We start from the raw sequence: 27,761 nt of genomic DNA, 5'->3' as shown, positions 1-27,761 counted from the left end.
AGTGCTCAGCCCTCTGCTTGTCATACACATTCTTGATCTGGATGTGTATTGGGGGTAGGGTACTGACACGGATAGAAAATTGGTTGGCAGACAGGAAACAGAGTAGGGATTAAATGGGTTCTTTTCAGAATGGCAGGCAGTGACTAGTGGGGTACCGCAAAGATGAAGGGATTAAAAGTAACATTAGCAAATTTGCAGATGACACAAAGCTGGGTGGCAGTGTGAAATGTGAGGAGGGTGTTAGGAGAATGCAGGGTGACTTGGACAGGTTGGGTGAGTGGGCAGATGTAGTTTAATGTGGATAAATGTGAGGTTATCCACTTTGGTGGCAAGAACAGGAAGGCAGATTACTATCTGAATGGTGTCAAGTTAGCAAAAGGGGAAGTACAATGAGATCTAGGTGTCCTTGTTCATCAGTCACTGAAAGTAAGCATGCAGGTACAGCAGGCAGTGAAGAAAGCTAATGGCATGTTGGCCTTTGTAACAAGGGGAGTTGAGTATAGGAGCAAAGAGGTCCTTCTGCAGTTGTACAGGGCCCTGGTGAGACCACACCTGGAGTATTGTGTTCAGTTTTGGTCTCCAAATTTGAGGAAGGACATTCTTGCTATTGAGGGAGTGCAGTGTAGGTTCACAAGGTTGATTCCCGGGATGGCGGGACTGTCATATGTTGAAAGATTGGAGCAACTGGGCTTGTATACACTGGAATTTAGAAGGATGAGAGGGGATCTGATTGAAACATATAAAATTATTAAGGGATTGGACATGCTAGAGGCAGGAAACATGTTCCTGATGTTTGGGGGTGGTCTGGAACCAGAGGCCACGGTTTAAGAAAAAGGGGTAGGCCATTTAGAACGGAGTTGAGGAAAAACATATTCGCACAGAGAGTTGTGGATCTGTGGAATGCTCTGCCTCAGAAGGCAGTGGAGGCCAATTCTCTGGATGCTTTCAAGAAAAAGTTAGATAGAGCTCTTAAAGACAGTGGAGTCGAGGGATATGGGGAGAAGGCAGGAACAGGGTACTGATTGTGGATGATCAGCCATGATCACATTGAATGGTGGTGCTGGCTCGAAGGGCTGAATGGCTTACTCCTGCATCTACTGTCTATTGACATGTTTGGTAAATTTGCCGATGACCCCACAACTGGTTGCTTGATGGGCAGTCTAAGGTAACAACAGGATCTAGATCAATGGGACAAGAGGCCACACAAATCGGAGGTGGCAATAACTTGGACAAGCATAGTAGAGCAGTGGCCTAGGGCTGCAGGCCTCTCTGACATTGGCGACACAGGTGGACAAGATTGTGAAGAGGACGTATAGTACGAGTGCTCCCATCAGACAGGACAACTGAATTGTTCACTGTGTTACACCTGTACCAGGTGTTGGAGTGGAATTAGGCCATTTGCCCCATCGAGTCTGCTCCGCCATTTCATCATGGCTGATCCATTTTCCCTCTCAGCCCCAATCTCCTGCCTTCTCCCCTGTATCCTTTCACACTTTGACCAATCAATAATCCATCAGCCTCTGCCTTAACTGTACCCAGTGACTTGGCTTCCACAGCCACCTGTCACAACAAATTCCACAGATTCAGCACTCTCTCGCTAAAGAAGTTCTTTATCTCCATTCCAAATGGACGTCCCTCTATCCCGAGGCTGCATCCTCTGGTCTTGGCTCCCCCACGTAGGTACCATCCACTTTCTAGGCCTTTCAACATTCGACAGGTTTCAATGAACCCCTCATTCTTCTGAATTCCAGTGAGTACAGGCCCAGAGTCATCAAGTGCTCCTCATACGACAAGCCTTTCAATCCTGGAATAATTCTTGTGAACCTCCTTTGAACCCTCTCCAACGTCAGCACGTCCTTTCTTGGATGTTAACAATCACACTAAGATATTGTCTGCAGTTCTGACTACCTTGCCAGAGGAAGATACAATTCAACTAGACAGGTTTTGAAATTGTTACTGGGACAGGAGGGCTATAAGGTGTTGTATGGAGGCACTGGATAGGCTGGGACTGTTTTCTCTGGGACGAAGGAGGTTAGGAGATGACTTTATAGGGTTTACAAGGTCATGAAGGGTATAGTTAAAAGTGGGGTGGTCTTTTCCATCAGGGAATCTAAAACCAGGGGGCATGGGTGTAAGGCAGGGCTTCCCAACCTGGGGTCCACAGACCTTTTGCTTAATGGTGTCAAAAAGATTGGGAACCCCTGGTCTAAGGTGAGAGGAGAAAGGTTTGCAGATGACCAGAGGGGCACGTGTTTTCCACACGGTATGGTGGGAAAGGTGCGTACAATTCCAACGTTTATAAAGTACATTTGGGCAAGTGCGCGGGTAGGCAAGGTTCAGAGGCAGGCGGACAAACTGCAAGCAAATAGGATGAGCTCACGAAGGCGTGCCGATGCGCGTGGCAATGTGGCTGTTTGTGCTCTGTCACCCTGACTCTGATTTCGGCACTGCGGACTTAAAGCAGATTTATCGACAAAATGCGGTTGTGTTTGCGCGTTGTGATAAACCTGGCTTTGAAAGCTGGGCCACAGCAGTCTTACCAGATGCCCTCTTGATGAAATGCGATACAGTCCTTCTCCATCATTCCAGAAATGACTTTGATACTGGTTTGTCGTTGTCACGCCGGCCAAGATAAAGTGAAAAGCTTGTCTTGCATACAGATAAGATCATTACAATTTGATGCCTTCAAAAGTGAAATTCTGAGAGTACAGAGTTGTATGTTCCTGTCAGAATAAAAGGTTAACAGGTATCGCACACAAAACGCCTGAGGCATTCAGCAGGTCAGGCTGCATCTGTGGAAAAGAATTAACAGTTGACGTTTCGGCCGAGACCCTTCCATCAGGGTCTGAGGAGGGAGGGAGAAGACGCCAGAATAAAAAGGTGGGGGGGGAGAGAAGGAGGATAACTGGAAGGTGATAGGTGAAGCCTGGTGGGTTGGGAAGGTAAAGGGCTGGAGAGAAAGGAATTTGAAGGAGAGGAGAGTGGATCACAGGAGAAAGGGAAGGAGGAGGGGAATCGGGAAAGGAATAAGTGATGAGAACTAAAAGGGTCAGAGTGGGTAATGCATGAAGAGGTGGGGGGGGGTGTAGTTTGTTCAGCAGAAGGAAAAATCTATATTCATGCCATCAGGTTGGAGGTTACCCTGACAGAATACAGGGTGTTGCTCCTCCACCCTGAGAGTGGCCTCATCTTGGCACAAGAGGAGACCGTGGACTGTTTGCAACAGGAGGAACAGTATGAACTCAGGCAGTATCTGTGGACAGTTAATGTTTCGAGTTGAAACTTTTCATCTGGACTGTCATTTCTCTGTTAAATATTCCCTTATTTTCAATAGATAATTTAAGAGAGTGCAGCATTTCCTGTTTTCTTTGGAAAAAGCTACAGTTTTGTGAAAGGGATTAAAGGTTTCAGGACAGGTAGTTTAATGTGTATCTGTCAGTAAATGGAATGCGTATGATGGCCGGAGGTTTCCCCTCCATTCCCAGTGTTCACTCTTCCTCTTGCTCCCTTCAGCTCTTCTTCCACCTCTCGCGAGAGCGCGTGTTCACTGAAGACCGTGCTCGGTTTTACGGGGCTGAGATTGTCTCCGCGCTGGATTATCTCCACGACAAGAACGTCGTCTACAGAGATCTGAAGGTGAGTGTCTAGCCGTTAGCTCCATGGATTTATGGTCCTGGGTGGGAAGGAATTGGCACGGGATCATTGCAGGTGTTGGGTCAATGAGAAAAGGATCTCGACTCTTCATTATGGTCGAAGGAATAAGGTGAAGAATGAAGTGAGACATAAGGACAAATGATCAAAAACATGAAGGTAGAGTTGGAACTGGAGGTGCGTTCAAAGTGGTAGATATGGCCACCTGTTGACCAGCATGGATTTGAAAGCAAGGGGGAGATGGTAATGTGTCCATAAGACATAGGAGCAGTATTAGGGCACTTGACCCATCAAGTCTGTTCCACTGTTCCATCTTTCTTTATCCCACTCAACCCCAACTTTTCCCCATAAACTTTGACACTCCTTACTAGAACCTATTAACTGTGCTTTAAGTATACCCAATAAATTGGTCTCCACAATCTGTGGCAATGAATTCCACAGGTTCACTGTCCTCTGGCTAAAGGAGTTCCTCCTCATCTCTGTTCTAAAGGGACATCGTATTCTGAGGCTGTGCCCTCTGGTCCTAGACTCACCCACTATAGGAAACATCCTCTCCACATCCAGTTTAGACCTTCCAGTATTTGAAAGGCTTCAACAAGATCCACCCCTCATTCTTCTGGACTCCAGCGAGTACAGGCCCAGAGCCAACATAACCCCTTTAATTCCTAGAATCGTTCTTGTCAACCTCCTCTGGACCCCCTCCTGTGCCTGGAGAGCATAGATTTCAAAGCAAGCAGGAGATGGTAATGAACCCACTGTCAAAAAGCTGTGGTTTACAGTGTCGTCACTCTGAAAACTCACACTCATTCCTCAATTACACTTCATTAGTTTGCCCACAAGAACAGCCCGGTTCCTGTCACCCACACTCCTCAGAAGTCTGAATAGAGAAATGCCATTTTTTGTGCAGAATTGACCGGCAATTACGGGTATTGATATTGTGTGTAGGCTCAAATTGCTTATCTGTAAGATCAGACGCCATTCACAATTCAGGTGTCAACAGGAAATACCAGTTATCAACCAGTGATACTTTGAAGTTAAAGTAATTAGCCCTTAGTTGGTGTGTGTGGCTTGTATCCTTGATTACATCTTTATCTTATCTTCATATGCCTAAGGCTCCACCCTCTGCTATGCAAAGGGAAATTCTACTCTTTTAAGACCTTTCTTGCCTGGGCTGCTTAACCCCTTCTTTGCCACGACTTCCACAACATCCTGCTCAGAGACTCGGGCTTAAAACCAAGATCCAGGGTTTTGATCGAGTTTCTGCTGTAGGATTTCCACGAGATTATGAACGATCACTGTCTCTGCTGTAGCTCAACACAGTTATGTCTGTACAGGTGTGCGCCGCGTAACGGCCGATCGCATATACGTCTGTAGTCCCGATCGGAGAATGCGACGTAACAGACGTAACCAATCGCGTGTCTCTTGAGTGTAGAGCGTCATCTATCTTTTTGATTTTCTTTTGAAAATATTACCATGAAGTGCATCATGGCTTCCAAACGCAGCAAAACCACTCCTAGTGATAGCAGCAGCAGGAGGCAAAGGAAAAGCATTGATTTGGAAGTGAAACAAAAGGTTATTAAACAATATGAAGGTGGAAACCTGTGAATGCTATTGCTCAGGATTTAGGCATGTCGCACTCGACAATCATGCCGATCCTGAAAAACAAAGAAAAAATTCTCAAAGCTGTTAAAGGATCGGCTTCGCTGACAACTACAAGGCTCACCAAAATGCTAGGTATATAATGTGGTGTTCACACAGCGTCCAAATCACATAATGTCCGATTTCACAGGACGAATCGTGGACTTTAAGCGACGCATACCTGTCATGCTGTCTGTGTGCCTGAGTTGGAGGCAGTGGCCTCAGGCAAGATACGCTCGGAACCCACTTAGAGGCATCAAGATCCCAAGTAGTAAGGAGAAATCTGTTTCTGCCCGGGTATCCTGCTTCTTTCAAAACATCCCCATGTGGAGAACACCTCATAATAACCGCATCGAAAAAGTTTGAAGTTCAGTGTAAATTTTGTTATCAAAGTGCGTTTATGTCACCATATACAATATTGAGAATCATTTTACCCAGTAATCTATAGAATAATAACCATAAGAGAATAAATGAAAGACCACCCGACTGGGGTGTTCAGAGTGCAGAAGACAATTAACGGTGCAAATACAAAGAGAGAGAAATAATTATAAATAAGCAATAAATATCGAGAATATGAGACGAAGAGTCCTTGAAAGTGAGTCCATTGGCTGTGGGAACGTTTCAGCAATGAGACGAATGAAGTTATCCCCTCTGGTTCAAGAGCCTGATGGTTGAGGGGTGGTAACGGTTCCTGAAGGGATAGCATCACTGACAGTGTTGCTGTCTCTATTAATGTATTTATTTTGGAGATACAACGCAGAGTAAGCCCGACTGGCTCTTTGAGCCACGCTGCCCGGCAACCCTGATCTAACCTGAGCCTAATCATGGGGCAGTTTGTAATGACCAATTAACCTGCCGACCGGTACGTGTTTGGACCCTGAGAAAATCCAGGACGTACTGACTTGATGTCGGAATTGAACTCCAAACATCGATACCTCAAGCTGTAATTGCGTTGTGCTAACGGCGGCATCCCCACTGCAGTCTTAACCCACTGGGGCTTATTACATGCCCACCTGGTAATCCAATCCTGTATATTGTTGTGACTGTGAATGAAGTCACCATAGAGACACTGAAGCTGGAGGATATAGAAGTCTATATTCAGCCAAACAAGTAGGAATTATACTTGACACTCTTGGAAGAAGAGGCCCGCCTGACCCAGTATACATGAAGTTCTTATATGCTAAAGATCAAAAGTGATAGCAGGACAATTCTATAGTTAGAATGTAGCTACAATGCTTCCTTTGAATTGCAGATTGTTTTCACACCTCCGCCTTCACACCAATGCTCCAGACGCCTCGGGTGAATGGGTATTTCCCGGTTTGCAATCAATGCCAGTCTGCAGCTCCTGGAATAATGTAGTTTTGGACTGCATTTTAAACTTGATCCACCTTCAGGTCTGATGACTGGTTGCTATTGAAATCAATATATGACCATTACTCCAGAATATGCCCCAACGCGTATTAACATCTCTCTGGTCTTTATAGTGTCTTCAATTTAGCAAAATGCCAGCAAGTGGCATAGTGGCATCAGTGCTGGACTTTGGGGCGAGAGGTCCCAAGTTTGAATCCAGCCGGCTCCCGTTAAGAGCTGGTGATCTCTTTAAAAAAAACAAACTCGCCCGGCAGAAGGCAGTGGCAACTGTGTAACTTGCCTAGCACGCGATTTCCCAATGCGTCAGAGTGGCATGGAAGGAAATCGTCTGCTACCTGGAAACAATTCTGGATGCAAAGTACCTAATTTAGCAAAATGTCCCAGAAACTCTGCTGGGACAACGCATGAGAAAATATTGATAGAGTCATTACAAGCGAGTCTAGTCACGGGCCTGGGGAAGGGAATTTCAACAACAGCCCCGGCAGATGAGTTTGTGTTGGACAGTGTATAACGTGTGTTTGGTTTGCCAACAGCTGGAAAACCTCATGTTGGATAAAGACGGACACATCAAGATTACAGACTTCGGCCTCTGCAAGGAGGGGATCACGGACGGTGCAACCATGAAGACCTTCTGCGGGACCCCAGAGTACCTGGCCCCCGAGGTGAGTTTTCCTGACCTACACCCATAAATTCCTCAACACAGAACAGCAGCACAGCCAGGGAGCTGGGATCCTGTTCTCTCTGTACCTCCCGAAGCAACCTCCAAGTCAAAGTCCAAAGTAAAATTTATTATCAGAGAACATGCATACAACCCTGAGATTCATTTTCCTGTGGGCATACTGTGTAGAACAGTAACTATAAACAGGATCAATGAAAGAGCAAGAACATAGAAGACAACAAACTGTGCAAACGCAAATATAAATAAATAGCAAAAAATAACGAGAGCATGAGGTAACAAGGTAGAGTCCTCAAAGTGAGATCATTGGTTGTGGGAACATCTCAATAGATGAGTGTAGTTATCCCTTTCATTCAAGAGCCAAGTGGTTGAGGGGTAGTAACTGTTCTTGAAACTGGTGTTGCAAGTCTTGAGGCTTTTGCACCTAATGGCAGCAGTGAGAAAATAGCATGGCCTGAGTGGTGGGGGTCCCTGACGATGGATGCCGCTTTCCTGCGGCAGCGCTCTGTGTAGGTGTGCTCAGAGGTGGGGAGGGCTTTACCCGTGTCCCACTACCTATTGTAGGATTTTCCTCTCTGAGGCATTGGTGTTCCCATGCCAGGCCATAATGCAGTCAGTCAGCACACTTTCCACCACACAACTGTAGAAGATCGCCAAGGTTTTTGATGACATGCCAAATCTCCAACATATAAGATTATTAAGGGATTGGACAAGATAGAGGCAGGAAATATGTTCCAGATGCTGGGAGAAGTCCAGTACCAGAGGGCATGGTTTGAGAATAAGGGGAAGGTCATCTAGGACAGAGTTAAGGAAAAACTTCTTCTCCCAGAGAGTTGTGGGGGTCTGGAATGCACTGCCTCGGAAGGCAGTGGAGGCCAATTCAATGGATGCTTTCAAGAAGGAGCTAGATAGGTATCTTATGGATAGGGGAATCAAGGGATATGGGGACAAGGCAGGAACCGGGTATTGATAGTAGGTGATCAGCCACGATCTCAGAATGGCAGTGCAGGCTCGAAGGGCCGAATTATCTACTTCTGCACCTATTGTCTATTGACTCCTAAGGAAGTCGAGAGGCTGTCGTGTTTACTTTACAGTTACGTTTATATGATGCGTCCAGGACAGGACCTCTGAATTTAAAGTTGCTGACCCTCTCCACCTCTGATCCTCCAATGAGGACTGGCCCATGGACCCCTGGTTTCCCTCTCCTGAAGTCTACAATCTGTTAAACTTGCAATGAAAATAAACCAGTGCAGCAACTTGGTGGGCCGAATGGCATCGAAGTACAACACACACAAAACGCTGGAGGAACCCAGCAGGCCAGGCAGCATCTACGGGAAAGAGTAAATGGTCAACGTTTCGGGCCAAAGCCCTTCACCATTTTGTGTGTGTTGCTTTGAATTTCCAGCACCTTCAAGTTTTTTTTTGGGTTTCTGACATCCACAGTATCTTGTGTCTAGTCCCTTTTACTAGCAATTCAGTCTCCCAGTTAACTGGTAGGGCACAGCTCTCCCTTGTAATCCTTGGGTAACTTTCCTCTTTCCAAGGTGGGTGGGTTGTGCTGCTGGTGATTTTGGTCGATGTTGGGGGGTGGGGTGTTGCACTGCTGGCAAATTGGGGTTGGTGAGGAGGGGGTAATTGTGCTGCCACTGATTTCGAGTTGGGGGGTTGCGTTGCCAATGATCTTTGGGTCCAGGAGGGTTCTGCTAATGGTTTAGGGTCATGGGGGGCTCTGCCAGCAGTTTGGAGTTCAGAAAGGGTTCTGGGGAGGGTTCTGCCAGTGGTTTAGGTTCATGGGGAGCTGTTCCAGCAGTTTGGAGTCCAGGGAGGACTCTGCTGATGGTTTGGGATCCCGGGAGGGGGAGAGGGCACTGTCAGCAGTTTGGAGTCCAGGGAGGACTCTGCTGATGGTTTGGGATCCTGGGAGGGGGAGAGGGGCACTGCCAGTGGTTTGGAGTCCAGGGAGGACTCTGCTGATGGTTTGGGATCCTGGGAGGGGGAGAGGGGCACTGTCAGCGGTTTGGAGTCCAGGGAGGACTCTGCTGATGGTTTGGGATCCTGGGAGGGGGAGAGGGGCACTGTCAGCGGTTTGGAGTCCAGGGAGGACTCTGCTGATGGTTTGGGATCCCGGGAGGGGGAGAGGGGCACTGTCAGCGGTTTGGAGTCCAGGGAGGACTCTGCTGATGGTTTGGGATCCCGGGAGGGGGAGAGGGGCACTGTCAGCGGTTTGGAGTCCAGGGAGGACTCTGCTGATGGTTTGGGATCCCGGGAGGGGGAGAGGGCACTGTCAGCGGTTTGGAGTCCAGGGAGGACTCTGCTGATGGTTTGGGATCCCGGGAGGGGGAGAGGGGCACTGTCAGCGGTTTGGAGTCCAGGGAGGACTCTGCCGATGGTTTGGGATCCCGGGAGGGGGAGAGGGGCACTGTCAGCGGTTTGGAGTCCAGGGAGGACTCTGCTGATGGTTTGGGATCCCGGGAGGGGGAGAGGGGCACTGTCAGCGGTTTGGGTTGGGGATGCTACATCTGAAATTGTGAATTGACACTGAGCACCTAAGTGTGTGGTGTTCATACCTGGGCTGACCCTTGCTCTGGTCCTCCTGTGTGATCTGTTGTGTGGTCTCCTGGGCTCGACTGCTCATCTCCTTCAAGAGTAGATAACGTGTAACCCACCAAAGCAAGGTGCACTGGCCGGGAGAGGCCAGAGCAACATGCTCATTGCAGAACTCAGCAGGTCAGGCAGCATCTGTGGAATGAATGGATTGTCGACGTTTCGGGCCGAGGCCCTACCCTGCGGCTGGGAAGGAAGGGGGAGGTTGGCAGAACACAGAGGTGGGGGAGGGAAAGTGGGGCAATCTAGTAGGTGATGGGTGGAGCCTGTGGGGTAAGGGGTGGGGGGTGAAGTAAGAAGCTGGAAGGTGATAGGTGGAAAAGGTAAAGCACTCAAAGAAAGAACCTGATAGGAGAGGAGAATGGTCATGGGAGAAAGGGGGAGCACCAGGGGCCTAGCTCCTGAATCTGCATTGCTACAAATATCTGCATAAATACAGCTGGGAGAAGTAGAAACTAGAATCTGTTGCTCCTTTGCTGTTGGTTCACCATCTGGGATTTTGAAGCTTGAGATTTCCGTACTGGATCCCAAGGCGCTGTCTCTGACCGCAGCTCCGATCTCCCCCTAGGTACTGGAGGACAACGATTATGGCCGAGCCGTGGACTGGTGGGGCCTCGGGGTGGTGATGTATGAGATGATGTGCGGCCGGCTGCCGTTCTACAACCAGGACCACGAGAAACTCTTTGAGCTGATCCTGATGGAAGAGATCCGGTTCCCTCGCACCTTGTCCCCAGAAGCTAAAATGCTCCTCTCAGGGCTCCTAAAGAAAGATCCCAAACAGAGGTAAGGGCATTGAAGGGCATGTTCCTTAAAGATCTGAAATCGCAGTGTTGTAACTGTAAATGACGTCACCAGAGGGACACAGCTGGTGGATGTGAAAGTCATAAAAGTTTTTATTTAGGACACACACGAGCTGCAGACTTTGGGTCACTCAAGAGAGGGGCTTCCCAACCCAACATTTTTAATAACAGGACATTTTCTAAAATTACAATGCACTCATAATGCTTCTTTTCAGTTTCATGTAATTTTTCAAACAGCTGGATCTTCTCACCAATACACTCAAAATGAGCGTTAATTACCATGGTCTCTGAGTCATATTCATGCGGTGAAGTGTTGATTGTAATCGTGCATTTGCAGACGTCTGAAGCCAATTGGATGTTTCCTGTTCTAAGCTGCATTTTAAATTTAATCTACAATCCATATTCAGATCTGAAGGTTGGTTGCTGTTGAGATAAATATTTGCTAAATACCCTAGCTCCAGAATATACCCTAACAACAGCTCAGTCACACCACCCCAGCACAACACTGTCCAGTCAATAGACAATAGGTGCAGGAGTAGGCCATTCAGCCTTTCGAGCCTGCACCACCATTAAATGTGATCATGGATGATCATCCACAATCGGTACCCCGTTCCTGCCTTCTCCCCATATCCCTTGACTCCGCTATCTTTAAGAGCTCCATCTAACTCTTTCTTGAAAGCATCCAGAGAATTTGCCTCCACTGCCTTCTGAGAAAGGGCATTCCATAGATCCACAACTCTCTGTATGAATATGTTTTTCCTTAACTCCGTTCTAAATGGCCTACCCCTTATTTTTAAACTGTGGCCTCTGGTTCTAGACTCCCCCCCCCCCCCCCCCCCCCCCCAACATCAGGAACATGGTTCCTGCCTCGAGCATGTCCAATCCCTTAATAATCTTATATGTTTCAATCAGATCCCCTCTCATCCTAAATTCCAGTGTATACAAGCCCAGTTACTCCAATCTTTCAACATATGACAGTCCCGCCACCCTGGGAATTAACCTTGTGAACCTATGCTGCACTCCCTCAATAGCAAGAATGTCCTTCCTCAAATTTGGAGATCAAAACTGAACACAGTACTCAACGTGTGGTCTCACCAGGGCCCTGTACAACTGCAGAAGGACCTCTTTGCTCCTTTACTTAACTCCCCTTGTTATGAAGGCCAACGTGCCTTTAGCTTTCTTCACTGCCTGCTGTACCTGCATGCTTACTGTCAGTGACTGATGAACAAGGACACCTAGATCTCGTTGTACTTCCCCTTTTGCTAACCTGACACCACTCAGATGGTAATCTGCCTTCCTGTTCTTGCCACCAAAGCAGATAAAGTCACATTTATCCACATTAAACTGCATCTACCATGCATATGCCCACTCACCCAACCTGTCCAAGTCACCCTGCATTCTCATAACATCCTCCTGACATTTCACACTGCCACCCAGCTTTGTGTCATCTGCAAATTTGCTAATGTTACTTTTAATCCTTTCATCTAAATCATTAATGTATATTGTAAACAGCTGCGGTCCAAACTTTTCTCCCAAGGACTCCCTTTCATTCTGTCTGCTGTCTTTCATTTCAAGTAGCATTAAATGCACCATGCAGGCCTTCATAATACCTGGCTTGTGTATAGCCCTTTGGTGGCAGGGTGGAGATGCGTCTCTACCAAAGGAAGTGTAAGGCCCACCTTTCCTCTGTTAGCCTGCAGGTTACCCTTGGGCATGGTGTAGCTCCTGGCCAGGCAGGCAATCTCTGAAGAGTATTGATAATGGCTGGGGTCACCCAACTTGTGAAGACACTGCCCAGAAAAAGACGATGGCAAACCACTTTCAGTAGAAAAGTTTGCCAAGGGCAATCATGGTCATGAGACCGTGATCATCTGCGCTAATAGCCATGGTGCATAATGAAGATGTATAGCCCATACATTAGGTGTGTATCAGTAGCATAGTGGTTAGCACAACACTTACAGTGCCAGCACCCTGGGTTCAATTCCCACCACTGTCTTTATATTTTCTTCCATGGCTGCTTGGTTTCCTCCACATTCCAAAGAGTTGTGGGTTGGTAGGTTCATTGGTCACATGAACTCGTTGAGCCTGAAGGGCTTGCTATTGTGCAAAATCTCTAAATAAAAGTAGAAGCATTTGGGAGATCGGCAGACTTATTTGCTGGTTGTTGTGGGGCTGCAGGCACCTGCTGTATGGGTTCTCTTGTGAGCTGTTCCTTTTGCCCTATTTCAGTGAAAAGAAGCCCTGCTATAACCTAAGGTGGATATAAAGTTCAGTCTGCATTGTAATAGTTCAAAGCAAATCTATTAACAAAGTACATACAGTGAATCCCAGGACTGTCCCCCATGCATCCCCCGATGAAGCTCATCTGTTTTTTCTTCCCCTGCTACTGAATAAAGAAAATTTTTGTGCTTCCTGAGTTTTCACTGCGCCACTGGCAACTGTGCCATCAGCCCAGTCCTTTGCAACACCGTCATGCGTAGCACCTCGCTGTTAATCCTGTCGTCCATTCCTGAGGAACATACCACCGCTGGCGGCCGAAGCTTCATCCGCCAGTCCTTAAAAGAGCCTGCAATTCTCTCCGTGAGCCACTCTATCCTTGGCATTCTTTCCTCTGCAAATAGACAACTGGTCACCTGCCTCAATTTCCTGATGTGAATTGTGACATCTCAAAGCTCTCCATTTTGTTGGTTTATCTGTCCATCCACCTGCATCCCATCCCATCCCGGCTAGGTCCTTCTGGCCCGTCGAGCCACCCTGCCCAGCAGCCTGTGATGTCAACCCTAGTCTAATCACTAAACAAGTTACAATGGCCACGTAACCTGTTCACTGTACGTCTTTGAACTGTGGGAGGAACCCAGTGGACCTGGAGAACATCCAGCATTCTATGGGAAGAACGTATCGATGACGCCAGAGTTAAGCTCCAATCTCCAACAGCCCGGGCTGTAATAGCGTCATGCTAACCTCTTGCATTACTGTGTCGCCCGCAGGTCCCCAGAGTCGTATTGGAGCAGACTTTTTTCAGGTCATATCAGAGCAGACTCAACACGCCGAGTAGGCCAGTTCTGCTCTTACGAGTTACTGTCTAGTTTCCTACTTTAGACTTGGTGTAAATAAACCGTTTATAACGTTGGTCCCACTGAACCCTGATCCCTTTGCTCACCATGATAAATAGCTTCCTTCCGCTCATACAGTGACAGCTTTAAGCATTAGTGTCAGCTGATTAAGGGCCACGAGATGTGTTGTGGGAGAAGGGCGAATAACCATTTGATTTGGCAAATGTAAAATTGAAAATGGATCAAACCTGATATTGTGAGACCTCTGTTGGTCAGGGTTGATCACGGATGTTGCATCCTGGCTGTCTAGATACGCAAGCCTGGACAGTATGATATGGAGATCAAGCTGTTGCCTATGTAGCAGGCTGTCTAGCTCCATGCAGCTGGTGAACCCAAAGGACCGGCAGAGACCGATACAGTTTGGTACCAGCAGCATTGCAGGAGTTGCCAGTCAGCATTGAACTCAATGTAGGACTGCCTCGGGTTTTTCACTCGGAGTTTACTCCCAAAGCCTTCCCCGTAAGTGGGTACAGTTGCACGGCAGCAGAGCTTTGAGATCAGTTTTCCTTCTCCTCGATGAGCTGCCAGCCTCAGCTGACGAGCCCCATCTGCCTGAAGCGACTGTTTTCAGGTGTCTGTAACCTGCCTTTGCCCCTTCTCCAGTCGGTAAAATGGTTCCACTGTGCTTAGTAGCTGAACCAGACAGGGAGGACAGGAGCTGGACCTAATTGTCAGAGGCTATTTGAGACGCACACCATTGGGAGCTTGTCCCCACTGGCTCCCCCTTCCCTGGCTATGAGAAGCTCAAGGAACCGGTCGCAGCTGATATATGTGGAAGAGGATTCTAGGGCGCTATTTGTTGGCGCGACACTTATTACAGATCACGGCAACATAGATCAGAGTTCAAATCTGGCGTTTCCTGTAAGGAGTCTATGCACAGTCGCATGAGCTTTCTCTGAGTGATCTGGTTTCCTCTCACAGTCCAAAGACCGACTGGTGAGTAGGTAGCTGGTCATTGTAAATTATCCCGTGATTAGGCGAAGTAAATTTTGGGTTTCTGGGGGCGTGGCCTGAAGGACTGTTCCACGCTGTATCTCAGTGTTGTATGACATCATTATGTGCCTTGTCGATTGACATCATCATTATGCGCCGTGTCATATAACCTGGGCGATCATGGTCTTTCCGTGACCATGATTGTTCTTGGCAAATGTTTCTCTGCAAGTGGTTTGCCATTGCCTTCTTCTGGGCAGTGTCTTTACAAGACGGGTGACCCCCAGCCATTATCGATACCCTTCAGAGATTGTCTGCCTGATGTCTGTAGTCTTGTGATCTGTGTTCAACAGATCAACATGTGATCAACATTGTGATCATGTGATCTTGTGATCAACATTCAACCAGGACTTGTGATCTGTACCGGCTGCTCGTACGACCTTCCACCACCTGTCCCATGGCTTCATGTGACCCTGATCGTAGGGAGCGAAGCAAGTGCTTCATCTTGCCCAAGGGTAACCTGTAGTCTAGCAGAGGGAAGGAGCACCTTACACCTCCTTTGGTAGAGACATATCTCCACTCACCACCCTTCTTCACCCTCTCAATAAATAAATAAATAAATATATAGATTCTGTGTGACCGAACAGTCCATTAATTGTTCCCATACTGCTTTGGGTCCTCTTGGTACCCAGTGGGTCGCAGTGAAATAATCCAGATGAGGCCAGGGGACGTCCGAGGGAAGAATCTCCACCCAGATCAGTGCTCGTTGACTGGAAGCTGCTCCCAGACTGAGCTGGTACTTCGTCCCAGAGTAGCCTGCTCTGCGGTTAACTGAATGAGCAGTCCCATCCAGCCTGGGGGGGGGGGATGCGGTTTATCAACTCGTCTGCCGGGCTAGTGTTTCGGGTGTCTGGTCACCACAAGATGAAGGGAGGCAGTTATACTGGGTGGCTGAGCCCAGTCTTGGTGTAGAAAGCCGGTGGAAGGACCAGCCGTACTCCCTCAGCGCCATCAGCCTCGTGGAATGACAGCGCAGAAACAGGCCCCTCAGCCCACTGGCCGTCAAGGGAGTCATTTCAAAGGGGATATGCCAACACAGGTGGTACGTGCAAGCTGGATTTCAACATTTAAGAGCCATTTGGACAGGTACATGGATAGGTACCGTGGAGGGCTGTAGTCTGTGCATGTCAACGGCAGGAAGCAGTTTAAATGGTTCAGCATGGACTAGATAGGCCAAAGGGCCTTTTTCTATGTTGTAATTCTCTGTGACTCTGGCAATTTATTTTTACACAGGAGGGGGTGACGGAGAGAGCAGCAGGTACTTGAGAAACTATTAAGAGCCGTTTAGGTAGGCACATGAGTGTGAGGAACATGGAAGGACATGTCCATTGTGTAGGCAGAGGGGACATGGGGGGAGTGGTTGCTGAGTTCAGATGTGCTAAGGGGCATGGGTGTCTTTTTTGCGATTGAGGGTTCTGGAGTTACCCAACGGGACCTGGGAAGAGGGGTTTAGTTCAGTGGGACATCTGACAGGTTATTTGACAGTCCTGACGAAGGGTCTTGGCCCAAAACGTTGACAGTGTTTCTCCTTATAGATGCTGCCTGGCCTGCTGTGTTCCACCAGCATTTTGTGTGTGTTGTTTGACAGGTTATTTAATTGGTTTGGCCCATCATAGTGTGCCGAAGGCCTGTTCCTGTGCTCTGTTTCAATAGGTGCATTTAATGTCAGAGAAATGGATACAATATACCTCCTGAAGTCCTTTTTCTTCACAAACATTCATGTTCCCATTTATACTAATCCTACGCAAATCTCTTTATTCTCCCCTCACCTCCCCACACTCCACCTCTTTGGTGATAACTTGTAGCCGACCAACTCAGACGTCTTTAAGCCTCGTCGTCCGGGGAGGATATGGAAACTCCTCCCGATCACGCCCTGTCGCGTGATCCCAACGATGGACTTGCTTGATCAGTCGTGTCAGTCGCACGGCCGTGGGTCCAAGCACAGGGCGAAATGAGAAGCATCCTTTGGGATGGATGTGACGGGGACATGGTTGGGGGCGGTGTTGCCTGAGGTCAGATGTGGTATGTGTGGTTCTCTGCGATTGGGGGTTCTGCAGTTGTCCAACGGGGCACGAGGGGGCTCGAGGGTACAGTGCTGAGTGAGTGTTAGGCACATGTCTATCTAGGGGTGCCTAAGACATGCACAGCCCTGTAGCTGGTTGGGCCGATGTATGGACTGAGTTACTGATGCTTTCTTTCCCCTCACCCCCCAGGTTGGGCGGGGGCCCGGAGGACGCGAAGGAAGTGATGCACCACAAGTTTTTCGTTTCTGTTAATTGGCAGGATGTCGTGGAGAAGCGGGTGAGGATCCGAAGTCGTTCACAGGCTCATTTATTGCTGAGCGAAGACGGGGGGGTGGGGATGGTTTGGTTGGGGCGTTCGGAGCGGGATCTTTCTCAAAGGTCTGTCAGACTGGCCTCGGATTTTAGGCAGTGCGCGCCTCTGCTTGAAGCTCAGGCGTGATTAATGACACCTTGCGAGCAACGTTGGGGTTGAAGCTGACCAGAGATACTGCCTGGCCGGGGAGGGGAGGATGGGGGAGAGACCCAGTGGGAGGCGTTGTACAGTAAGTGTATCGGTGGGCCCCATTCCATGGTGTGGGGATGACCACAGGACATGGGAACCAAATTGGGCCAATCGCCCCATCGTGTTTGCTTCGCCATTTGATCATGGCTGACCCGTTCCTCCCTGAACCTCATTCCCCTGCCTTCTGCCTGTAACCTTTCACACCCTATCAAGAATCTGTCAACCTCTGCCTTAAATGTAACCAGTGACTTGGCTGCCACAGCTGTCTGTGGCAACAAATTCCAGATACATTGCACTCTGAGTAAAGAAACTGCTCCTCATCTCTGATATAATTGGACTTCAATCTATTGAGATTGTGCCCTCTGTTTCTTACTGCAGAAAACATCCTGTGCACATCCACTCTATTGAGCCCTTTCAACATTTGATGGGGTTCAATGAGGGCCCCCCCCCATTTTTCTAAAATCCAGCAAATAAAGACCCAGAGCCATCAAACGCTCCTCATATGGCAAGCCCTTCAATCCCAGAATCCCCTCTAATGACAGCACGTCAGTGCTCAGATGAGGGGCCCAAAGCTGCTCGCATTACTCCCACTGAGGCCTCACCAGTGCTTTATAAAGCCTCAGCATTACGTTCCTGCTTTGCTATTCTAGTTTATGGTTGCTACCCAAGGGACTGGGGAGGTGCCACCGGAGGAGTTGGTTCTGATCACTGCTGGCTTTATAAACCAGGAGAACTTTGGGTGGTGTGAGGGTTTCACGGACACTGGGCTAATAGTTTCTGTTCTCCATCAATTCTCTCTGTTCCAGCTTGTGCCACCTTTCAAACCCCAGGTATCCTCGGAGACGGACACGCGATACTTCGACGATGAATTCACAGCAGAGACAATAACAGTCACCCCTCCAGATAAATGTGAGTAACTTGTTGTCTGTGAGGACTGCTTTGAACGTTCTCAGAATCAGGTTTAAATTCGCTGGCATATGTCATGACATTTATTGTTCCGCAGCAGTACAGAGCAAGCCATAAAGAATATAAATTGTACACACACGTGTGTGTGTGTGTGTGTGTGTGTGTGTGTGGGGAAGAAGCTGTTCCTGAAGTGTTGAGTGTGCACCTTCAGGCTTCTGTACCTCCTTCCTGATGGTAGTAATCAACTGGACCACCCAACCATCAGCTGGGTTACATTTGAAATATTTTGCACAGTTCTGGTTGCCTCGTTATAGGAAGGATTTGGAGTCTTTACAGACATTTACCAGGATTATGAGTGTATTAGCCATCAGATTCAAGATTCAGAGTACATTTATTATCAGCAGATGTATAAATTATACAATCTTGAGAGATTAGTTTGCTTAACAGGCAGTCACAAAGCAAGGAACCCAAAAGAACCCAGTCTTTAAAAATAAAGGCCAACCCCCTGTACCCTCTGAAAAAGAGCAAAAAAAAAACCCATGCAAACAACAGCAAGGTGAGGTAGGACAAAACTAGATTGTTTTTTCTGAGGAGTTGGATGTTGAGGGGTGACCTAATAGAAGTTCATAAAATTGAGGCATGTATCAGTTCTTATCCCAAATCCGCGAGGGAATAACTTGCATGTGATTGGGGAAAAGTTTGAAGAAGTTTTTACAGTATTAGGTGCCTGGAGCACTTACAGTTACAAGAAGAAAGTTTGTGAGCCCTTTGCAGTTACCTGGTTTTCTGCATTGATTATTCTTAAAATGTGGTCTGATCTTCATCTAAATCACAATAATAGACAAACACAATCTGCCCAAGTTAATAACACACAAACAATTGGACTACTTTGCGTCCATAACTGAGTACATCATTTAAACAATCACAGTCTAGGTACAAAAGAGTATGTGAACCTCTGGGATAACGCCTTCTACAAAAGCTATTTGGAGTTGGGTGTTCCAATGAGATGAGACAGGTGGTGTGGGTTGTATAGGTGACCTGCCCTATATATAAAAAAAAAAGGCACACAAAGTCTGGTCACTGACAGAGCCTCAAGAAAGATCTGTTTATGTGCACCATGCCTCGATCAAAACAACTTTCAGAGGACCTTAGAAGAAGAATTGTAGAGATGCATGAAGCTGGAAAAGGCCACAAAAGCATTTCTAAAGACCTGAGTGTTCAACAGTCCACAGCAAGAGAAATTGTCTGCAAATGTAGGAAATTCAGCTCTGTTGCTACTCTCCCTCGGAGTGGGTGTCCTTCAAAGATCACACCAAGAGCACAATGTGAAATGCTGAAGGAGGTGAAAAAGAACCCAGGGGTAACAGCAAGAGACCTGCAGAAATCTCCAGGACTTGCTAAAGTCCCTGTTCATGTGTCCGCTGTAAGAAAAACACTGGACACGAGTGGACATCGTGGAGGAAACCACTGCTCTCCAAAATAGAGATTGCTGCCTGTCTCAGGTTTGCAAAGACCATCTGATGTTCACAGCGCTTCTGGGATAATGTTCTGTGGACAGACGGGGCAAAGGTTAGAACTGCACATCTGCCACGTTTGGAGGTAAAAGGGCACTGAAGACCCAACACCAGGACCTCATCCCAGCTGTGGAGCACGGTGGAAGGAGCATCATGGTTTGGGGCTGCTTTGCTGCTCCAGGGCCTGGATAGATTCCAGTCGTTGAAAGGACAATGAATTCATAATTGTATCAAGACATTTTTACAGAAGAAAAAAAAATCACCAATGAGAAAATCTGCAGGTGCTGGAGATCCGAGCCAGACACACAAAATGCAGGAGGAGCTCAGCAGGCCAGGCGGCATCTATGGGAAAAAAAAAGAGTACAGTCAACGTTTTGGGCCGAAACCCTTCGGCAGGAGAATGTCAGGGTAGCAGTCCGTCAACTGAAGTTAATAGAAGTTGGATGATGCAACAAGATGATGATCTGAAACAAGAGCAACTCAACAACAGAATGGTTCAAAAAGAAGAAAATCTGTGTTTTGGAATGGTCAAGTCAGAGAGCATCCCTTACCTCAATTGAAATACTGTGGCATAACTTGAAGACAGACAGACATACTTTATTGATCCCAAGGGAAATTGGGTTTTGTTACAGCTGCACCAACCAAGAATAGTGTAGAAATATAGCAATATAAAACCATAAATAATTAAATAATAAGTAAATTATTCCAAGTGGAAATTAGTCCAGGACCAGCCTATTGGCTCAGGGTGTCCGACACTGAGGGAGGAATTGTAAAGTTTGATGGCCACAGGCAGGAATGACATCCTATGACACTCAGTGTTGCATCTTGGTGGAATGAGTCTCTGGCTGAATGTACTCCTGTGCCTAACCAGTACATTATGGAGTGGATGGGAGTCATTGTCCAAGATGGCATGCAACACAGCATCCTCTTTTCAGACACCACCGTCAAGAGAGTCCAGTTCCACCCCCACAACATCACTGGCCTTACGAATGAGTTTGTTGATTCTGTTGGTGTCTGCTACCCTCAGCCTGCTGCCCCAGCACACAACAGCAAACATGATAGCACTGGCCACTACAGCCTCGGAGAACATCCTCGGCATCGTCCGGCAGATGTTAAAGGGCTGCAGAGGGCTGTTCATGCAAGGTATTCCAGAAATACTGATGAACTGGAACAGTTTTGTATTGAGGAATGGTCTAAAGTTTCTCCGCACCACTGTGTAAGTCTGATCAGCGACTACAGAAATCGTTTGGTAGAGGTTATTGCTGTACCAGTTACTGAAAGCAAAATTCACATACTTTTCCCAACAAATACATGTAATATGGGATTATTTTTCTCTATAAATAAATACACAAGTTTTTTGTGTTATTCATTTAATTGGGTTCTTTATCTAGTTTCGGACTCGCGTGAAGATCAGATCACATTTTAGATCATATTTATGCAGAAACAGACACAATTCTACAAGGTTCACAAACTTTCTAGCAGCACTGTACCCTGGAGGTGGTGGACAGTGTTGGGGGCATTTGGATGTGACCAGGTGGGGAGCGGAGGGCGCTTCAGGTAGGTAGCAAGCTTGCAGAGTGCAAGCCCTGCTCAAGAGTTGCCCCTCTTCCTACTGACCTCTGAACCCTCTTCCCCTCCTGCAGTCAACCTGGACCTGATGGAGAGTGATCAGAAAGCACACTTCCCCCAGTTCTCCTACTCGGCGAGCGTGCGCGAATAAAGCCTGCGACAGTACCAAACGAAAAGCCCAGGACTTCCTCCTCCTGATCCTGGAGAAGGCAAAACGCATCATGATCCCGAAACTCCAGCTTTCCCGACGTCCGCCAGCAGCTGCCGCCTCGGGAATCGCAGGAGTGCCGGCGTCGCAGTACGGAGACTTCCCAGCAGTACAACTTTTACTCTAGAAATGTTTTTTTATATGTGTGTGTGTGTGTATATAAAACATACCGGCGGTCTTTCTTCCACTGCTGTACAAGCCTCAGTTTGGGAACGTTTGTGCATACTTTCAAGTGAACCCGCACAGCGAGGGCAGGCCTCTGCGGAGAGGGGGTGCACAGAGCACCTGTGAGAGTGCCGGGCCGTGTAATACTGCTATTCTACGTCTACACTTTGCTCCTTCGGAGAGACACGCGCACACACACACACACACACACACACACACAACTCATTGAGGTGCTAGTGGGGGACAGGCGCACACTGCTCCCGTTCCTGGAAGGGTCGGTGCCAACCGTGGGCAGGGGCTTCTTGGGTGTTCTTGCAGTTTATTTAGGACAGCGGCGATTGTGGGCTTGAAGCCGAACTCCCTTGTCCTGTTTTTGCAGCCTGCGGCCAATTGCGTTTCCCCGGCTGAGTTCGGGGGAAGGGGGCGCGGTGGGGAGAGGGAAGTTCGGCCGGGCGGCCCACCTCCTCAGGTTATGGCGTCTGTTCGATTGTCCGGTTCACACAACCCGTTCCCCGTGGCTTGATTGAGCAGCCACCCCTACCCTGCGCAAGCGTGGCACTTAGCACAACACTTTTACAGGTCGGAGTTCAAATCAGACGTCCCCTGTAAGGAGTCTGCATCCTCCCTCTGACCGCGTGGGTCTCCTCCTGCAGTCCAAAGGCAGGCAGTAGGTTAATTGGCCACTGTAAATTGTCCTGTGGTTTGGCCAGGGTTAAATCGGGGGATTGGTGGAAGAGCCGACTGGAATCTGTATCTCCATGAATAACTCCAGTCCCCTGCACTGGAGAAGGGCAGGTGGAATCGCGCTGAGTTTCTTGCTGTGGGTTGGCGACCGTTCTGAGTGGGCTGTTGGTCCCGGTGGCTCCTCAGTTTCCTCCCACTTCCTTATCATTTACCCCTCCCCACACTGAGCACCTGCGGACCAGAAACTTCTGATTCCAAGTTCCACTATCCAGTCGGTTCTGAGGCCATAGAACTGGCCCTCTGTGCCGACACTACAGTGTGTGATGGGATAAGCTAACATCACTGGCGCAGATCGCAAACCCTTGTTTGTCTTTAGCACATCAGATGTAGTTTTCAGCTCTGCCCCAGTTAGTCTTCCCAAAGTGCCCCTCCATTACTGGCCTGTGATTAATCTCACTCTATGGTGTGACCCTGGGCACCACAAGCAATGAAAAATTCCTCATTCGCCTGTTCGAATTATCCAAGACCCTGCACAATCCTCCTGCCTTGCGTGTGGAAATGTACTGTAGATCAGTACATGGTCGACAAAGTACAGGGCCATTTGGCCCATCTAGTCTGCTCCACCATTTCATCATGGCTGCTCCATTTTCCCATTTGGCCCCAGTCTCCTTCCTTCTCCCCATATCCCTTCATTCCCTGACCAGTCAAGAATCAATCCTCTGACAAATATATGCAAGGACATGGCCTCCACAGCCATCTGTGGCAACAAAATCACCACCCTCTGGCTAAAGACATTTCCTTTCTCAAAGGACGCCCCTCTATTCTGAGGATGTCCCCTCTGGTCTTAGACTCTGCCACCGTTGGAAACACCCTCTCCACATCCACTTTATCAAGAACTTTCAATATTCAGTGGTTTTCAACAAGATTCCCCCCCCCCCCATTCTTCTGAGTTCTAGTGACTACAGTAGCGATCAAACGCTCTTCATAAGACAAGCTGTTCAACCCTGGAATCCTATTCGTGAACCTCCTTACTAAGGTGAGGGGCCTGAACCTGCCTCACCAGGGGTCATCGTCAAAACTCGCTCACTCAAGGATACTAAACCACGCCATGCTTTTAAGTCAAAGTTGCTTCAAACAGCAAAGAAGCTCTGAACTTGTTGGTAAGCTTAATATTATTTAAATCTGACACTTGAAATCAATGGGAAATTTCCCCACTGGCTTCCAGGGAGCAACCTTTACCCGTGCTCTCTCGGCCAGGCAGGGCCTCTAGTTGCTTAATCTCTGACCTTTACTAAGCCCTCCTTCTCTGGCCGTTTACCAAGTAAACCTCCCCTGTCATTTTCCACTCCTTGCTGCATCGCCTGTGCGGATCCCAGACGGGCCCTTTCCCGGAACGGAGGGGTATGTGGTCAGAACATGTGCGAAGTTTTCTCCCCTTTGTTTTCTGAACAGACGAGCAGAAACATTTTAATACAAGAATCCCCGAAGCTAGCCCTACGGGTGTGGTGTACCCACAGTTACCCCACTAGAACTAAACCTCTTGGCAGATCAGTAGTTGCTGTTTAGACTTGCTGCCCTGCTGGCAGGGGAACACCCAGTATGGGGTTTTTTTCCCCCCCAGCAATTTTGTAAATGCCCCAGGATGGAAAATAAGTTTATATGTAAACAAGGGAGCCATCCCTTCAGTGTGACAGCGCGGACGTGTATGCTTGTATGTTTATCTGTTTGAAGGATGTCGCGGTTCACCTTGAAAGGGAGAATCCAAGGACCGTGTGTGATTAAAATCCCAGCCGGGGCTTTCCCTCTCCAATTGGCTCCTGGGACGTCCGGCGCCACTCGGCCGCGAAGCGCCAGGTTTCTCTCTGCAGCCCTCGGAAAGAAAACTTGCCGCTCTCGATTCGTGTTCGTCTCTGAAAACGGCAGCAGAATTTGCATTGGGTGTGTGTGTGTGTGTGTCTGTTTCGGGGGAGGAGGGAATTTTTAAAATATATGCTGTTGTGAAGTTTTCAACGCCTAGCAATTTCAGCATTACAGCCCCGTTACCGTGAGGCTGGGGGCTGTGTCCTGGAGGGTTGGAGTGGGTCGGGATTATGTGATTAGTTTAGCTACAGGATAGTAAATATGTAGGGACTTATTCAGATGTTAATTTTGTCCTGCGTTAGGTACAGATCAATATTTATTGAAGGTACTGTATTGACAACAATCAGGTCAAGAGTGTTAAGGTGGATTTCTTTTTATTAAAACTGAGTGCATTTGGTACACGCGTCCATGACTGGGGGGTGGGAGCACAAGGGAAGAGAGGTCACCTCTGTGTCAATGCGTGTGATGCAGTCCCATCGAGTCCCCCGATGTACATTGTGAATATATCAAACCCAAGCAACAGCTCTCGCTTGGGGTTTGAAATCCCCCCCCCCCCCCACCTACGCCCAATTGTCCTTTTTCCCTCTTTCTTTTCTCCATTTAAAGAGCCTTTCTATCTGTGTGCTGTGTTTCAGCTGCCTCTCACTCTTGTCACCAGAATACAGTCCTGGCATTTAGACACCGACCGTGTGGTTGTACGAGGAGCACCCCTCGGTTCCCCTAGACCGGGTCGCAGTGAAGTGAGCCGTGTCCTGGACCCAGCCAGAGCTCGAGTCCCACAGACTCCCCAGGCCCCTGTATCGGTCCACAGTAGGAAGAGTTGGGGGCCCTACAAGAGGAAATCTGCAGAGCCCCCACACTGGAGGAACTCAGCAGGTCAGGCAGCATCTGTGGTAAGAGAGTAAAACGGTGGGCGTTTCCACAGACGCTGCCTGGCCGGCTGAGCTCCGGCAGCGTTTTGTGTGTGTGTGAGCGAGACACACGGCCGGTTTGGGGAGTCCAGCGGGTCTGAGAGCTTGCCCCCATTTGACCCATCGGTGTACAAAGGCACAGTCGCAGCCTGGTGCTCACTAAATGCCACCGTATTCCTGTCACTCTGGAATGTGGCATTTTTGGAGACTCGGGCGACGATTAACAACTTTGAAAGATTATCGAGCCCCGGTCCGGGAAGCAGAAGGTTTTTGTTTCCCTTTTTTTTAGTGTTTTAAAATTCGTTTTGTGTTTTTTTGGAGCTTTTGTAAATATAATCGTTAGTAATGTAGAGAAAGTATAGATAAAAACAATGCTTCTTAAATCGAAATGTAATTCAGAAGCATCCAACTGGGTAACAGAGATGATGGTGACCCCGGAGGGTTCCTCCGTACCAGATGTACGGTGCCCAGTGTGAACTGGTGTCCGCCCTCATCTCAAACTAAGCAATGGCACCCTCATTTCAGGGTCACCTCCGAAACCCCTCTTTCTAGTCACGTCGTCTTCGTCCATTTCATGTCTTTCAAGGCCCTCTAAGATTCATGATGATTTGCCTTATTTGTAAACCCCCTCTTCATATCCTTGCTGTGTGTGACTGTGACTCCACTTTTGCTGACGAAATGAGACCACCTACCCCGTCCAGCAAAAATTCAGTGCCATGACCTAGAGTGGGGTCCCGTCACCCTTAGTTACCACAGAGAGGCACAACACTCTGGAGTTTAACAGGGCCACCAGCAAAGGTTTTGAAAATAATCACGTTAAGTGTAACAGTTGGTTGTTACCACCTCAGCCCAGCCAACCCATTGCTCCTCTCCCTCGTTTCTCCCCTCACTTTGTGTGTGACAGCCGTGGCCCTCTTCCAGTTCCAGTGTTGATTTGAGATTGTTTGAGGCCCTGGGCCATGGATCAGGCCTTCAACTTTAGAGGCAGTCCACCCCCTCCCAAAGGGTAATTTGGCCAAAGCCGGGCGTTGCTTTCCTGAGGTCACAACGCCCCCTGGTGGAGGAATGGTGCATCTGCAGGATGGCTCCTGAAATCCCGAGTTCGAGCCTTGCCCTCGAGTCTGTGGACGGGGGTTACAGTTGCTTTGTACCGGGCGGTGGCTCGGACTCCCTCACAGTCTCCTTGCCAACGCTAGAGGGTGGGCAGTGCCTGCTTGTATGTGGTTTCCCCCGTGGGAGGGGACCGGGCATCTGGGACCACGTTGAGTGTGCCCCCTTCACTGCCGAGCCAAAGGGCCAATACTCCGAGCTGGGCGCCCCGCGATCATTCTTGCGTGGAATACGTGTGCGGTTTGTTGCTTAATCTCCTCGGCACTTTGCTGGGGCGGCGGCTGCGTGCTGAATATCACAGATTTGCCCGATCCCACCATCTGTCTTCTCCCCTTCCCCGGTAATTGACCGCGCCCGCCCCAAGCTCGGGGGCCCGGTCTGCACCTGTTTGTCCTCCAGCCACTGTAATCACGACGCGTGGACGTGTCGCACTGAGGGCAGGGGGTAGCATTAGCATCCTTCGCCTCCTCTCCATCATTTCTCCCCTCCCTATGTGTGTTACAGTGGGTGGCGGAGAACCCGCGGGGTCAGAGTGTTAGATTATGCTCAGTAGCTGGAGACCAGAGTCATTACAGACCACCCTCCCGCTCCCCCAACACAAGCCTTCCCGCCCCCCCCATTGCTCTGTGCCTGCCTCCCTTTCTGTATTTGTACATCTGCGTATTCTTAACTCGTTTGCGCCGTTCTACACATGTGTTTTGGCCTCTATCTTTTCTCTTCTCCCTCTATAAAATCCCCGTGTTTTTGGGTTCATTCCGAATCATGAACAGGCAATTGTGAGCGACGTGGATTTGTTAAACTGTCCCCCCCCCCCCCCACTTCAACTTTTACTTTATCACCAGCTCTCCGCTCACCGTTATTTTTTTTTAACCTCCTGTGCAAACTCCCGGTTTCCTCACTGGACGGTGCCCTGTCCCGACGTGAGGCTGCCCCCACCCCCTACTCGACGCAACCCATCGGGCGGGAGCAGAACCCCGGGTATCCTGGAAAGATTTGCCTTAAAGGAAGAAGGGACAGAATTGGGTGCGAAGGCACAGAAAGAGAAAAAAAGTTGTGAGGTCTGGAGTTAAACTTTATCAAAATGAGTGTCATTATATTCTTTTTTTTTTGCTATCCCACGACGAAATTGTTTTATAGTAAACCCAAACGCGACTTCTCTTGAGCTGGTTCCTGAATGCATTTCACAGACGCCCAGCTCTTAAATTATGTTTAAAATGTACAAAAAAAGACCAGAAACCCAACAAAACTCAATGTAAAATTTGTCTGAATGCTATGAATTTTAAATAAAAAAAGTGAATTTTAACAGGCTCTCACTTCTTCCATCGCCAACAATGTCTGTCTGCTGTTGTGTTAAATCTGCCAACTTTCCCAACCGGCTGCCCACAGATCAGTCATGTCCTCTGTCTGCAACAATCCCCACTTCAGAATTAGAATCGGGTTTAATGTCAAACAAGAGCAGATCTGC

The 27,761-nt window shown here is 48.4% G+C and overlaps 1 protein-coding gene across 5 annotated transcripts in view; it reads left to right on the top strand.

The window, feature by feature from the left end:
- LOC132381460 (RAC-beta serine/threonine-protein kinase) overlaps window positions 1-21,770 on the top strand; it is a 145,685-nt gene extending 123,915 nt beyond the window's left edge. For all 5 annotated transcript variants that reach the window (XM_059950881.1, XM_059950882.1, XM_059950884.1 and 2 more), the window contains 6 exons: window positions 3,514-3,636; window positions 7,194-7,322; window positions 10,509-10,723; window positions 17,057-17,144; window positions 18,176-18,278; window positions 21,433-21,770. In XM_059950881.1, the coding sequence (XP_059806864.1) occupies window positions 3,514-3,636; window positions 7,194-7,322; window positions 10,509-10,723; window positions 17,057-17,144; window positions 18,176-18,278; window positions 21,433-21,509 (735 nt within the window). In that variant the 3' untranslated portion in view covers window positions 21,510-21,770. The remainder of the gene's footprint in view (window positions 1-3,513; window positions 3,637-7,193; window positions 7,323-10,508; window positions 10,724-17,056; window positions 17,145-18,175; window positions 18,279-21,432) is intronic.
- Window positions 21,771-27,761: the final 5,991 nt, after the last annotated feature.

The sequence above is a fragment of the Hypanus sabinus genome, chromosome 26 (assembly GCF_030144855.1).
Source record: "Hypanus sabinus isolate sHypSab1 chromosome 26, sHypSab1.hap1, whole genome shotgun sequence".
NCBI lineage: Eukaryota > Metazoa > Chordata > Chondrichthyes > Myliobatiformes > Dasyatidae > Hypanus > Hypanus sabinus.
This window is presented reverse-complemented; position numbering and strand designations above follow the sequence as displayed.